Source organism: Lepidochelys kempii, chromosome 24 (genome assembly GCF_965140265.1).
Source record: "Lepidochelys kempii isolate rLepKem1 chromosome 24, rLepKem1.hap2, whole genome shotgun sequence".
Lineage (NCBI taxonomy): Eukaryota > Metazoa > Chordata > Testudines > Cheloniidae > Lepidochelys > Lepidochelys kempii.
This window is the reverse complement of record NC_133279.1, coordinates 14,122,650-14,135,913: the sequence shown is the minus strand read 5'-3', so window position 1 is coordinate 14,135,913 and position 13,264 is coordinate 14,122,650. Positions and strand designations below refer to the sequence as shown.

General features: G+C 60.1%; 1 protein-coding gene and 1 non-coding gene across 2 annotated transcripts; one reads left to right on the top strand and one right to left on the bottom strand.

The window, feature by feature from the left end:
• Positions 1-284: 284 nt before the first annotated feature.
• Positions 285-12,463, bottom strand: LOC140902586 (HAUS augmin-like complex subunit 5). Its single transcript, XM_073322825.1, has 10 exons — positions 12,297-12,463; positions 4,328-4,390; positions 4,030-4,062; positions 3,689-3,713; positions 3,068-3,226; positions 2,398-2,557; positions 1,970-2,045; positions 1,414-1,493; positions 1,275-1,335; positions 285-1,000 (listed from the first exon to the last, which is right to left on the bottom strand). The coding sequence occupies exons 5-10, from the start codon at positions 3,075-3,077 to the stop codon at positions 605-607; spliced, it is 783 nt and encodes a 260-aa protein (XP_073178926.1). The 5' UTR covers positions 3,078-3,226; positions 3,689-3,713; positions 4,030-4,062; positions 4,328-4,390; positions 12,297-12,463; the 3' UTR covers positions 285-604.
• Positions 6,002-6,192, top strand: LOC140903020 (U2 spliceosomal RNA). The gene has a single exon (XR_012156146.1). It is a non-coding gene; the product is annotated as a U2 spliceosomal RNA (small nuclear RNA).
• Positions 12,464-13,264: the final 801 nt, after the last annotated feature.

Sequence of the window (13,264 nt, the reverse complement as noted above, 5' to 3'; positions counted from 1 at the left end):
GAGGCAGCTCATGCGGACAGAGAAAGCAGCGGGCGCCGGGGGCGGGGATTGACCCGCTGACCCCCCAGCTCCCGGGAACAGACCCGCAGCCGCACGAGGCAGCTGGCTTTTAATTCCTTTAACCAGCAGGTTCTCCCCAGGGGCACCTCTCAGCCCGCTGCCGGTCTTGGGTTCCGTCCGCCGGTTCCTGCCAGCCAGGGTCCCGGGTGCCGGCCCCACTCATCCCGCTTCCAGTCTGGGATCTGGGTTCCGCCCACACAGAGTGGGTACCTTCCTTCTCCCTGGTTCTAGCCTATTCGCTTCCTCTCTCTGCACTGAGCTGAGGGTGGGAGTGAAGGAGGAGGCTGCGGGTTGGGGTGTAGGGTCTGGCCAGGAGCTAGAATGAGGGAGAGAGCTCAGGGTTAGGGCAGGAGGTTTGGGTGAGGAGTGCGTAGCTGGGCAGCTCCCATTTGGTGCGAGGGGTGGGGGTGGGAATGTGGGGGGTGCAAGAGCCAAGGCATGGGGGGGCTGGGGCTGTGTGTGGGGTGCTGGAGTCAGGACAGGGGGGCTGGGTATGTGTGCAGGGTGCTGGAGTCAGGGCTGAGTTCATGGGGGGGTGCAGCCATCAGAGCAGAGGGCTGGGGGCAGGGGCTAGGGTCGTAGGGGTGCTCCTAGCCCCCTGCCCAGATTCCACCCCCCTTCCCCAAGGCCCCATTCCCAACTCTTCTCCGCCTCCTCTCCGGAGCAGGGAGCGCGCTGTGGCTCCCCCTCCCTTGCCAGGGCCCTCAGCTGATGGGCGGCAGGGAGGGAGAGGAGACGGGGCAGGCACCCAGCAGGCTGGGGGAAGAGGTGGGGGATGGGGGAGCTTGCCTGAGCTTGCAAGCGGTACCCACTTGAGGGCCTCTACGTCGCGGGGAATGTCAACGCGGCTGGTGAGCTCCTGCATCTGCAGGGTGTTCTCCAGGGCCAGGTGCTCCAGGGCTGCCAGGACATGGTTGGGAGGGTGGGAACCCACGATGGCCTGCGTGGGCAGAGAGGTGGGATGAGCCACAGTGGGCCAGGGACGCTGTACCTTCCCTCACGGCTGGCTCCAATGCCCCATACGGGGCTAGAGGGCGCTGCGCTGCAGGGAGCAGGGCAGGGGGCTCTCCCCTGGCAGTCAGGGCTGCCTCAATGCCCCAGCCCGGCGCTAAGGGGCGCCCAGCTGCCCCTCCCAGAGGTGGCTGCATCTCTGTAGCAGGCGAGCCGTCCCCAGGGTCCCTACCCCATTGCTCCTCCCTCCCCCCGCCCGTTACCTCCACCGTGCTCAGCCAGTGCTGGTAGGACGCGTCCAGCAGCTCCTCGCTTGTCCTGCTGCTAAGAGAGAGACACACGAGGCGGGTCAGAAACAGAGCACGGGGGAAGGAGAGGGCAGGGGAGCTCACAGGGTCTTACGGGACGGCCCCAGATGTGCTGTGCTCGAAGAGTGACTTCAGGAAGTGGAAGCGCAGCTGGCAGGCCGTCCGCACGTCCCGCTGCGGAGACAGGGACAGACACGCGGACGGGTTACCGGGGTGGAGAAGACACGACGGCCCTCAAGAAAGCTGCAGATCACCAGGAACTACTGGATCCTCCCCCCTTACTGGGATCCAGGCACCAGGTTCAGGGAGATCCCTCAGGATCCCAAGACCTGATTGCCAATGGCCCGACAGACTCTCCCCGGGGCTCGGCACCAGGCTCAGTCCGATTCCCTCCTCCTTCCCAACCAAACCCCATCGCCAAATCCCACAGGGAGATCACCAGAGCCCCATGCTGGCATTCACAGGGCTCAGATTACCGGGTACCCCTTGTCACTAGCCACTAGAGCCTGCCTTGGCATCTCCAGATTCCCCCCCATGAGATCCAGGACTGGGATCCCCAGATCACCACCCCCAACTAGCAGAGGGGAGCAGGATTCTCAAATTCCACTCCCCCCGCCCAGGATCTACCCACTATCCTCTCCCCAACTCACCAGTACTTCAGGCTCCAAGCCAGCAAATCCGAGGGCAGGCAGCTTCCCTCCCACCGTCAGCTCCACCTTGGCCTTTCTGCAGAGACCAGAGGAGGCTGTGAAAATTGGCGGGGGGGGTTGCGGGGGGAGGAGGGAGAGGGGCGGGAGAGGAAGGGGGAGCACAGTTCAGGACACCCCCCCCCCCATCCCCATCCCCAGCGGGACCCTGCCATGGAGCAAAGGATACTGAGAGATGCTACCCAGGATAGGCAATGCCCAATCCCTAATGCCACCTGCCATGGGACCCCCTACCAAGGAGCAAAAGATTCTGGGAGCTACTGCCCAGCAGAGATGTCCACCGGATAGTGCTTCAGAAGCAAAGGATTCCGGGGGACGCGACCAGGAGCAGTGGGGACCCCACGCTAAGGACGGAACCACCCCCCACACACCTGCTGATGTCCTTCAGCTGCTCCAGCCGCCCCCTCAGCTGTGCTACGCTGCCCTGCAGCTGCTGGCGTTCCTCGGCCAGGCGGGCCGCATAGGCCTTGAGCAGCAGGGAGTGGCGCTGGGCGTCACGGATCCGCTCCTGGGCCGCCTCCAGGGAGACCTCTGCGGGGTGGGAGCAGAAAGACCATCAGGGAAACCCCACCCCAAGCCCCAGACGCTAACTACAAGGCCCCACTCCCCTCCCAGAGCTGGAGATAGAACCCAGGAGTCCTGGCTCCCAGCCTCTCCCACTCCCCTGCCTCGCTCCCAGAACCCAGGAGTCCTGAGGTGACGGGTGTGAACCCCACAGGTGATTGTCTGGGGAGGGACCATAGGGGGAAAATCAGCAGCCCCAGGGACCACGGGAACCTTGCGGATGGGGAAGAGACCACGTGGGGAGATGCTACCCCCAAGGACGGCGGGGCAGGGGAACAATCCTGCCCCGCCCCCCACGAAGAAATGGGGGGAAATGGATTTGGGCTGCAGGGGGACGATCCCACTGGGTGTTGGGGGAGAACAGATGGGAGGACTGGGGTGGACTTTGTGCCCTCCACCCCCAGAGCAATGGCCTGGGGTAGAGCGCTGGAGGCACAGACTACGCCGCCTCCCAGATCCTTGGGGCTCCCCCCTTACCGTCAGCCATGACCTCGCGCTGGGCTGTCTCTATCTGCAGGTCCAGCTGCTGCAGCTCCCCACGCAGGCGGGCCACGCCCTGGGCAAGCTGCTGGCGCCGCTCCTGCTCTGCTTCCGACCCACTGGGCTTTCCCCGTGGGGAGGGGGAGACACCGACGGCTGTAGACCCAGGCATCCTGCTCACCCCACGGCAAGGCCCCTGTTCCACCCTGCAGCACCCCAATCCCAATCCCCCACCCTCCCCATATCTCCCAGATCCACAGCTCAGCAACAAGGCACCCACTCTCCCCCACCCTATCCCATGCCATAGGACCCCTCTGCACCACGATCCCACCCCGACTCACTTCCCACCCACTGCTCCCACCCTATTCCACCCCGCAGCACCACCTGATCCTCACCTTGCCCCACGACCCCATCCCTACCCTGACACACTCTATCCCATCCCACAGCACCCCGATCCCCTTCCCCGCTCCTCCAAGTCCAGATTACCATCCCCTACCGACTCCCCCACCCACCACAGCAACACCCAATCCCATCCACAACACCCGTCCCGTCCCATCCCACCCACAGCCCTCACCCACACGCCGCTATCCACCCAGCAGTCTCCACCGGCCCCCTCACCTCTGCCTCCTCCAGATGCTGGTACCTGACGCAAGGTCTGAGTAAAGGAGGCTGAACGTAGAGAGTGACAGAGGCCTGGACAGACGGACAGACACACAGACGTCAGGGAGAGCTCGGAGCCAGCAGGCTTCGAGGTCCAAGGCCAGGAGACAGACGCCAGCCAAGGGTCGGCAAGGAAATTAAACCCGCTCCTATAGGGCATAGGGGACACCGGGCTGGATGGGCCCAGGGGCTTGGTCTAGGCAGGGACGGGGCAGGACACTGGGCTGGATGGGCCCCTTGGTGAAAAAGCTGCCCATAGTAACAAGCCCCCACGGCAAAGGGGAACGAGGAAAGGATACCACAGCAAGTTCCCTCGGATCTTCTTCACATTCCTGTGAGGAAAGAGAGAGGGGTGAATCTACTGCAGAAGCAGCAATGGCTCTGGGAAGGGAGGGGGTCCAGTGGTTAGAGCAGAGGACGACGGGAGCCAGGACTCCTGGGTTCTACCCCTGGCTCTGGGAGGAGACCTGAAAAGCAGAAGGCCCCATGTCCGATTCCCCGCTGCTGCCCCCCTGAGCCAGCCAGTCCCCCGCCCTGGGGCCGGGTGGGAGCCAGCGGCCCTTTGAGGGGAAAGGCGCCGCACCCCATTCCTCTCACCTCTGGTGGTGCACGTGCCGGGTGACGTATCTCCAGATCTCCGCACACTGGCCTGAGCACATCCTGGGGATACAGAGCAACAGCATCAGCCCCACGGGGACGCGACCGGAAACCCCTACGAGGAGCATGGGTGGCCCTTGGTTGAGGGCCGTATACCCCCCCCCCACGTCCCTGCCCCAGGGCTGGATACCCCCTTTTCCTTCCCTCCCCCCACCGGGCTCATCCAGGTAACCTCACAGGGCTCGGGGGTAACCTGGCAGGGGGCTGGGAGGCCCTTTTATCGGGGAGAGCGGAGTGTGTGTGTGGGGGGCGCCTCTGGCCCCACAGCTGGGAGGGATATAATCAAGGGGCAGTGAATGGGGATGTGGGGGCAGTAGGGCAGTCAGGGAACCCATGGGGAAGAAGTTGGAGGGCTGGGGGCTGGGGCAGGAAGGTACCAAGGAGCAGAGGAGGCAAGGGGGGGGCAAAGGGGGGAGGAGGACCGGGGGGCAGGACGCGAGGAGAGAGGGAGGCCGCCCCCGCAGCGGGGACCCCGAAGGAGCAGGGGAAAGGTGGCCGGGGGGGGGAGAGCCGCAGGAGCCCGCGGACAAGGAGGGAAACGGGAACTCGCGGAACAAAAGGAGACCGGGAGCATGCGGGGGGGGGGAAGGAGCCGGGGGGCCCGAGCCGGGGGGGCGGGAGCCGGGGGGGGTCCCCGCGCTGGGGGGGATGGTCCGGGGGGGTGGGAGACGGGGGGGGGTCCCCGCGCTGGGGGGGATGGTCCGGGGGAGCGGGAGACGGGGGGGGGTCCCCGCGCTGGGGGGGATGGTCCGGGGGGGTGGGAGACGGGGGGGCCCCGCGCCGGGGGGGATGGTCCGAGGGGGTGGGAGACGGGGGGGCCCCGCGCCGGGGGGGATGGTCCGAGGGGGGGTCCCCGCGCTGGGGGCCCGGGGCTCTCACCGGCGGAAGGCCCCGTCGGGGGGCACCTTCCCGGGGGGCAGCCCCATCTCCCGGGCCGCCCAGAGCTTCAGCTCCAGCGCGAGCCCGCCCCGCTCCATGCCGGGACCCGAGCACCGAGGCGCCGGCCGCTGCCGCAAGGCCCGCCGGGAGCTGGGGGGCGGGGCCTGCCGCTGCTGGGGGGCGGGGCCTGCCGGCAGCCGCAATTTGCTGTTCCCCCCTTCAGGTGCGGGTCCCAGCACAGGCCCCAGGGTGGCCCCTCCCCGGTGTGTAACAGCGCCACCTGCAGGCTTCCGGCAGGACGAAGAGAGGCGCAGCTCATGTGCCCTGCGCACTGAATTCCCGCGGGGAAGGTAAAAAAAAAAAAGTGCTTGAGTCGCGCGTGCTGCAGGGGGCGCGAGCGGGGCCGCGAGGCCAGGGTGAGCAAGCCGGTGCCGTCAGCACGCTGCAGCGAAGGGGCCGGCTTCATGCAAATAGAGAGAATCTTCCGGGCAGAGAAACGAGTGACAAGGCGACCGCGAACGAGCTGGGGGAATGGAGCAGTTTTGAAGCTGAACTTTCCGGCCGGAGGCGGTTGGCTCTGACTGGTGAACATGGAGCGGGAAGGCAAAGGCAGTCGGAGCAGAGTGGAAGTGGTCGGAGCATGGCTGTGGCGCTAGGGCCGCTCAGCGGCAGCGGTCACCGTGGCGTGGAGAGCGGTGGGAACGGGTGGGCCGCAGAGCAGCTCAGCGGCAGGGTATCGCTTCTCGGCCTTTTGGCTAAGATCAAGTGTAGTATCTGTTCTTATCAGTTTAATATCTGATACGTCCTCTATCCGAGGACTATGTATTAAATGGATTTTTGGAACAGGGAGATGGAATAGGAGCTTGCTCCGTCCACTCCGCGCATCGACCCGGTATTGCAGTACTTCCGGGAACGGTGCACCTCCCCTCGGGGACATTATCGTGGTTCAAAAACAGACTCAATCGCTCTCTTTCTTTTCTAATCCCCAGGCGTTCAACTCTTTAGTTTGCTCGTGGGGAGCGGTGGGGGGGTCGGTTGCGTTGAGGGTCTGTTGTAATCCTGGGAGCCGGGCGAGGAGAGCTTTTTGTGTGACTGGAGACGTAGTTAAAAAGCCGGGACTCTGCTTTGCGCGGTGAGTGCCTTTAGCAGGAGGAGGCGTGAATAGGGGTTTATCAGGCAGATACTTCTTTATAGACACGTGACCTTCAATAGTAGAAAAAAAAAATAACCGCCTGATGAGCGGATAGCCAGGGTGTATTCTTCTCCCCACCCAACAGCTGGTCCATGTGTTTTGATTTGTAAGCTCAAGTGAAGGCAGTAGGTGTGGAACTGCTCCCAGCACGCAAGGGCCCCCATCCTCTGTAACAGAAGTTCAAAACACTCCTGTTTAACTTCTGGTTCCATTTGACGCCATCAAAGGAGGCCTGAATAGAGACTGGGAGCGGCTGGGTCACTACAACAAGTAAATTTCCCCTCTGTTGATAGTCACACCTGCTTGTCAACTGTTGGGAAGTGGCCTCCTGAGCCCTGACCCGCCCCCCCCCCCCTTGGTAAGGCAACTCCCATCTTCTCATGTGCTGTATATTTATACCCGCTTACTGTACCTTTCACTCCATGCATCTGATGAAGTGAGTTATAGCCCACAAAAGCGGATGCCCAAATAAATGTTTTCGTCTCTAAGGTGCCCCAAGGGCTCCTCCTTGTTTCTTCTGTGAAAGGCTGGTTTGTGGCAACGGTTTGTGGAGACGCTACCTATGCCCCTGAAAGAGCTTCTCCCGTCCGCCTCGGTAGCGTCTCCCCTAAATGCTTCAGTGGCCCAGCTGCAGCACTGGGAGCGCGAGCCCCTGGCTGGGAGAAATCCATTGCCCAAGCCATCTCCCTAGGAGAAACCAGTCTACAGCCGGGGGGATGGGGCTAGGTCAATAGAAGGTGTCACTCAGGGAATGCATTTTACACCAACATCCATTGGAAGCGTAGACCAGGGCTCAGGGAGAGAGTTGTTTCCCCCTCCCTTGCAGTTTTTTGTTTTTCCACCAAGCTGTGAAATCACAACCAGCCCCAACGGGGGAGGGAGGGAGAGAGAGAGAGAGAACTGCCAAAATGAAGTGAGCTCTGGAGAGCGAGCAGAGCTGGCTGTTGTGACCCACGAAGGCTGCCGCCTTTCGTCTACACGGGGGCATTGACTGGCCTCCTAGAAGCAGAGTAACCACTGCGCTGTAGCTCTTCCAGTGTCACCCTCCGACACGGGCACTCTGTTCCAAATAAAAGCAACTTTATTCCCCAAAATTACTACTCCGCTTCCAAAGCTATTCCGCTCTGGCCATGGCAGGAACTGTTCCCAGGTAGACAAGCACCTACATCTGCAGGGCTCCCACGCGACCGAGTTGATAGCTGGGGCATGTTCATTGGTGCCCCCTTAGAGGAAGAAACTGCTGAGGGCAGTGTTGTATTCTCCCTCTCTCCAGCCATCAGGCCTGCACGCCAACATAGTCCAGCACGTTATTTGGCTCCGTACAGGGGAAAACGGATAAAATTCTATGGCCTGTGTTAAACAGGCGGCCAGATCAAATGATCCCGTTGTCCCTGCTGCCCTTAAAATCTAGGAATCCATTGTTGCGGCTTTACCTAGTCTGAGAGGCAGCGAAAGGAAGGGAGGGAAAGGCAAAGGAACCTTTGAGATGACAGCCCCTCCCCAATAAATGGCACGTTTTCAATACTTAAATATCAAACGGGGAACCCCCAGAGTCTTAACAGTCTCGGTCTCTTCTCCGCAGAGCTAGAGCGGACCTGCCCCTCAGAAGCTCTTTGGAGTCTAATCTCCTCAGAGACCGATTTATATTCAGAGCGCAGGAACAGGGATAAGCAGCTCTCCAGCGCGTCACCCGCTAAGGCAGTGGAAACTGAACCGGACTTCTCTTTTCTGTTACGGGGATCTTCTCATGCACGCTCCACAAAAAGTCACAGGAGATAGGAACAAACAACTGGAAGAATTGCCGTTGTGAAATATATGCACCTTTCTGGATGTACTGAGCTCTGCTCCGCCAGGGAGACGGAATAGGAGCTTGCTCCATCCACGCCACACGTCGACCTGGTATTGCAGTACCTCCAGGAACGCTGCACCTCCCCTCGGGGAAACTACCAGTGGGGAAACGGGGGGGGGGGGGAAGTGGGGAGAGAAGAGAGGAAAAAAAAAAAGTTGAGCTGTGTGTTGGCTTAGGGTGCGGTGTCCCTCTTTGTAAGAGGCAGAGCTGAGGTGGGGCACCGGCCGGCCTGTGATTTAGGAGATCTGGGTGCAATTCCCTGCTCCACCACAGACTCCCTTTGTTACCTCCGGTAAGTCGCATAGCTTCCCTGTGCCTCAGTTCCCCACCTGCATGGAGGGAACAACAGCCATGCCCTGCAGATTGCGAGGGGCTCAAATGCTATTGTAATGGGGGTCCACTCAGTACCAAAGACAGGAGCTAGATCCTGTTCCATCTCGCGGAGCCGGACTGATACCAGACGACTGGGTGAAAAGCACTATTGAGAAGGGAAGTATTCTCACACTTGCAGAGTCTGAAAGACCAGCTTTGTTTTAAGCGCAGATGTTAATTTTAGATTTCTGCATCTTCCCCTCCCAGAGTCAGTGGGGGACAAGGAGCTCCTTGGCACCAAGGATTCAAGATCTACAACAAAGACTAAAGGCAGGAAAGAGGTAGACGAGCAGAGTTACGGGGTTGGAGTCTTTGTTATTAATAGTAATAGCACAGTAGCACCTGGGAACCCAGCTGAGGTTACAGATCCATTGTGTCAGGCCCAGCACAGACATAGCTTGAGAAGCAGCCTTTGCTCCACAGACCTCAGTCTGTTCCACCCCCCCCCACCCCTTGCTCCTTTGAGAGGGGCAGGGGGCCATAAAACTAGAGATCAGACTTCTCCAGGTTAGAAAAATTAGGTGAGTAACACCTTCTGCACTGGTAGGGGGGCAAATGCTGTGGTGATCCTATTGTATAGTTATGCAGGGCACCGGCACCCACCAGTCACTGATCTTTTACCTAAGAACAAAATAGTTCCCTTGTCCCCTAAACAGAACAAACCCTCCGAAACCCAAACGTGTGGGTCCCGCTCCCACTTAGGTTCAGAGAACAACTCGAAGAGCCTTTACTGAGCTTTGCGGGCAGTTGAGTGGCTTTCAGACATTCCTTGCTACCTGCTAATATCATCTGAGAAGCGAAACCAGTCAGTCCTCTGGCTTCTCTGCAGCTGAATAGCCACAGAGGGCTCTCAGGTCCCTTTCCTCCAAGCTGCCTCTTTGACTTTACACAAAAACAATAAAAAGGGGTTGCCTGCAATTCCGCTATCCCCGTCTCCGAATGTGGCCAGTACCAGCTGTTGGACAGAAAGGTGGGAGAAGCCCCAGAATGGGCAACGGTGGAACCAGCTGCCCACAGCTAAGTTTCTCCCCCTCCCCCCAACCCCATTACTCAGGTCTACACAGAAGCGTTCCGTTTTATAACCTGCAAAAACGTCCCCCTGACCAACAAGAACACTCTCCTTATTTTACAGATACACTCCAAGGCCTTGATCCTGCAAGGTGCCAAGAGCCCCACACACCTGACATTCTCCAAAACCCACTGGTGCCACCCCACCCACTCCCCTTTGGACAAACAAGGACACGCAGAGGACAGTGTTTGCCAAAGCTTGGAACCCTACAGACATAGGAACCCCTCGAGACATAGAGGAAACCCACGGATCACCACACCTATCTTCACAGATCCAGAAATCACCCCAAACGCACCAAGCAATCTGTGGTCTACCGGCAGGCACTCAGATCCCACAGAATACGCTCCGAGGAGACAGTCCGGGACAGGTGCCTTAACACGCTCAAAACCGCCTTCGCCAAAAGGGGGACACCCCACCAGAGAAGTACATCGCATCGTGGAATGGGCCACCCAGATACACCAAGGAAACGTGCTTCAATACAGAAATAAAACCCCCACCGACCGCACACCCCTAGTGCTCACCTACTACACCCTACGCTGCAACCCATAGGGGGTATCAAACAACTAAAACCCATACTCGATAGGAACCCCATCCTGAAAGAAATCTTTCCTGAAGCCCCACTTCTGGCCTTACCCCTAATCTCTCTCCAAGCTCCTCAGCAGAAGCGAGCTCCCCACAGACCAGGACACACCAGCTCACGGCAGCACCAGACGCAAAACCTGCAGACACATCTCCACTGCCACAAGGACCAACACGCCTTTCGAGAGCCACGGGTCCTACACATGCCAATCACAACATGTGGTTTACCTCATCCAGCGCACCAAACGCCCCCACAACAACGATGTGGGTGAAACCAGAGAATCACTATGCTCACAAACGAACAGGAAAATGATAAGACAAGACCACCACGTCGTCTGTGGGTGAGCACTTCTCACAGAGCAATCACTCTTGTATGTGATCTGTCAGCCCTGGTCCTCGAAGGAAACCTGCACAACACTTTCAGGAAGACGGGCCTGGGAGTTGAAATTCATAACTTTGCTAGACACTAAAAATCCCGGACAGAATAAAGATACCGGCTTGAGGGTTTATTTACAACAATCTGGAACCCGCTAACCACCTCCCCCAACCGCTTTCCCCTCCGCCCCTTTACTTTCTTTCCTGTGGCTGGAGGAGGGTTAACAGGCCACTTCACCTCAAAAAAGGGCCCCTTGAAAGGTGTTAACTACCCTGAACAAGCTATTCCTCCTTCCACTTAGCAAGCAGGGAAACTCTGAGGCTTTGTCTACACTTTTCAGAGGAACAGCCCTGTTATTGTCTTTCTGGGGGCTTAAAAAACCAACACAAAAACCCCACCCGCACGCCCGAAAAACACCTTCTGAGAAGTTTAACTCCGAAAAGCGCCTGTGTGAGCAGCGCTCTGTGTGCAGGGACCTGCTGCTGCTCCTGGGGGGTGGAACGGTTTTGTCTGCGGGAGAGCTCTCTCCCGCAGACAATCCGCAGCGACACTGCGCTCCTTTTAGCGGCACGGCGGTGGCGGATTTGTCACGCCCCCGAGCAAGGCAGTGATACCGATGTAAGTCTGTAGCGTGCACCTGGCCCTGCTCCGGTTTACTTTTGCCAAGGCGAAACACGCTGTTGGCAGGAGCCATTTATTCTCGGCACACTTCTCTCTGCCCGCCCCTCCCCCGAAAAAGGAAACCTAAAGCACCCAAAGGAAGGGGTAAAATTAGCCATAAACGAGACAGACACACGTGAGCTTAACAAACAATAGACACACCCACCCGCTACAGCCAGAAGAGTCCCCTTTCCACACATCTCTGTGGGCACTCACCGGGGCCATCATCTTTCAGAGCTCCTGCCGCTACTCCCCCGCTGCCAAAGGCTGAAGGACCTCGTCCACAGGGAGAAACCCAACCTAACTAATGCCCCAGGCGCCTCCCCTTTCCCCACCATCTCTTGGGAGGCCACAACAGCCATAAAGTAGAGGTAGCGGGGACACACAGCTCGTTTCCAGGACACCACCAACAGGAGGAGGAACTGGGACCTGTGTCCTTGGGTATTTTATGCCGGTCGTTAATCACAACAGGTCTTGGCTGTGGATCTGAAGACAGTGGATTTACATCATACCCGTGATCCATGTGCGACTGAAAAAAATATGCACATATATAAAAGTGGGGAGGGGGCAGCGTAACTGCCGGCTTCATTTCAAGTGGGAGAAAAGGAAGGTCTGGTAGGTAGGGTACTGAACTGAGCCTGGAAAGTCACTGGTTCTGTTCCTAACTCAGCCACAAAGGCCCAGATCGGACCTCGAAGGTGTTTAGATGCTTAACTCCCACTGATTTCCATGCGAGTTAAGTGCCTAAATACCTTTAAGAATCTGGGCCCAGTTCCCTCGGTGCCCCGGGGCTAGTCATTTAATGTCCCAGGGCCCCTATCAACGAACAGCACCACTTCCCTCCTTCACAAGCATGGCGGGGATAGAACCAGGAGGTGCACAGAGACTGCAGTGGTGGGGGCCAGATAAGTACCTCGACCGATTGCGGTTTACCTGGATTCCCGAGGGCAGTCCCAGGATGGCAGACAACCCAGGAGCTGGGATCAGGTAACAGGGTTTATTTCCGTAGTCGCCTTCACGTCGGACGGAAACAGAGCGAATGCTGAGTCCCGCCGGAGTCAGGTCCAGCCTCCCCGATCTCTGCAGCTGCGCCGCGGGAGCCCTTCAGCCCGGCCCCTCGGCGGAGCGGCTCTCCCGCCGCTGCCCTTAATCCACCTCCCCGATGGATGCCAGGAGAGGTGGGGGGGGGGGGCGGGAAGGGATTTACGGTCAGGTGCCCCCCCCTCACAGATTTCTGCTAGGGTTTGCTGGCACCGCTTGGCCACATGCTCCCCCCAGCAGCCAGAGCCTCCGAGCTGCGCCCCCCACGTAGGAGCAACAGCTGGGAGGCGGCTGCTTTCTCCGGGGGGGCAGGGGGGGTCCGAAAGAATCTGCGAGCCAAACTTTTCCATTCCCCCCCCCGGCGCATGGGCAGGTCCGGGCGGCAGGTAGCGAGAGGCGCCCGCTCCACCGCGTCTCCCCCGGGAAGCTGGTCCCGTGGCAGCTGTGACCTCGCCTCCCTCCCGCTCCGCAGGGAGAATTCAAAGGGCCGAAGCGGCTCCCCGGGACCGAGCCCCAGGCCGGGACCCGTGGCCGGGCTCGGTCCCTGCAGCGCAGAGCGAGTCTCTCGCCAGAGACAGCGGGGTCCGGTCAGCCAGAGCCCCGCCGGGCCCCCACTGCGGGGCGGGGCCTCCTCCGAGGGCGGGGAGCCCGGGGCTCAGCCAGCCGGCGGGGGAGGGGGCGGGTTCAGAGGGCGGGGAGCCCGGGGCTCAGCCAGCCGGCGGGGGAGGGGGCGGGTTCAGAGGGCGGGGAGCCCGGGGCTCAGCCAGCCGGCGGGGGAGGGGGCGGGTTCAGAGGGCGGGGAGCCCGGGGCTCAGCCAGCCGGCGGGGGGCTGGGCGGGTTCAGAGGGCGGGGAACCCGG

Bases quoted from the DNA above. Each gene is read 5' to 3' on its own strand.
- LOC140902586 (XM_073322825.1), bottom strand. The intron at 1,336-1,413 runs GTAAGACCCTGT...TCTCTCTCTTAG, and splicing joins AGCACATCTGGGGCCGTCCC to CAGCAGGACAAGCGAGGAGC. The intron at 1,001-1,274 runs GTAACGGGCGGG...CTGCCCACGCAG, and splicing joins ACTGGCTGAGCACGGTGGAG to GCCATCGTGGGTTCCCACCC.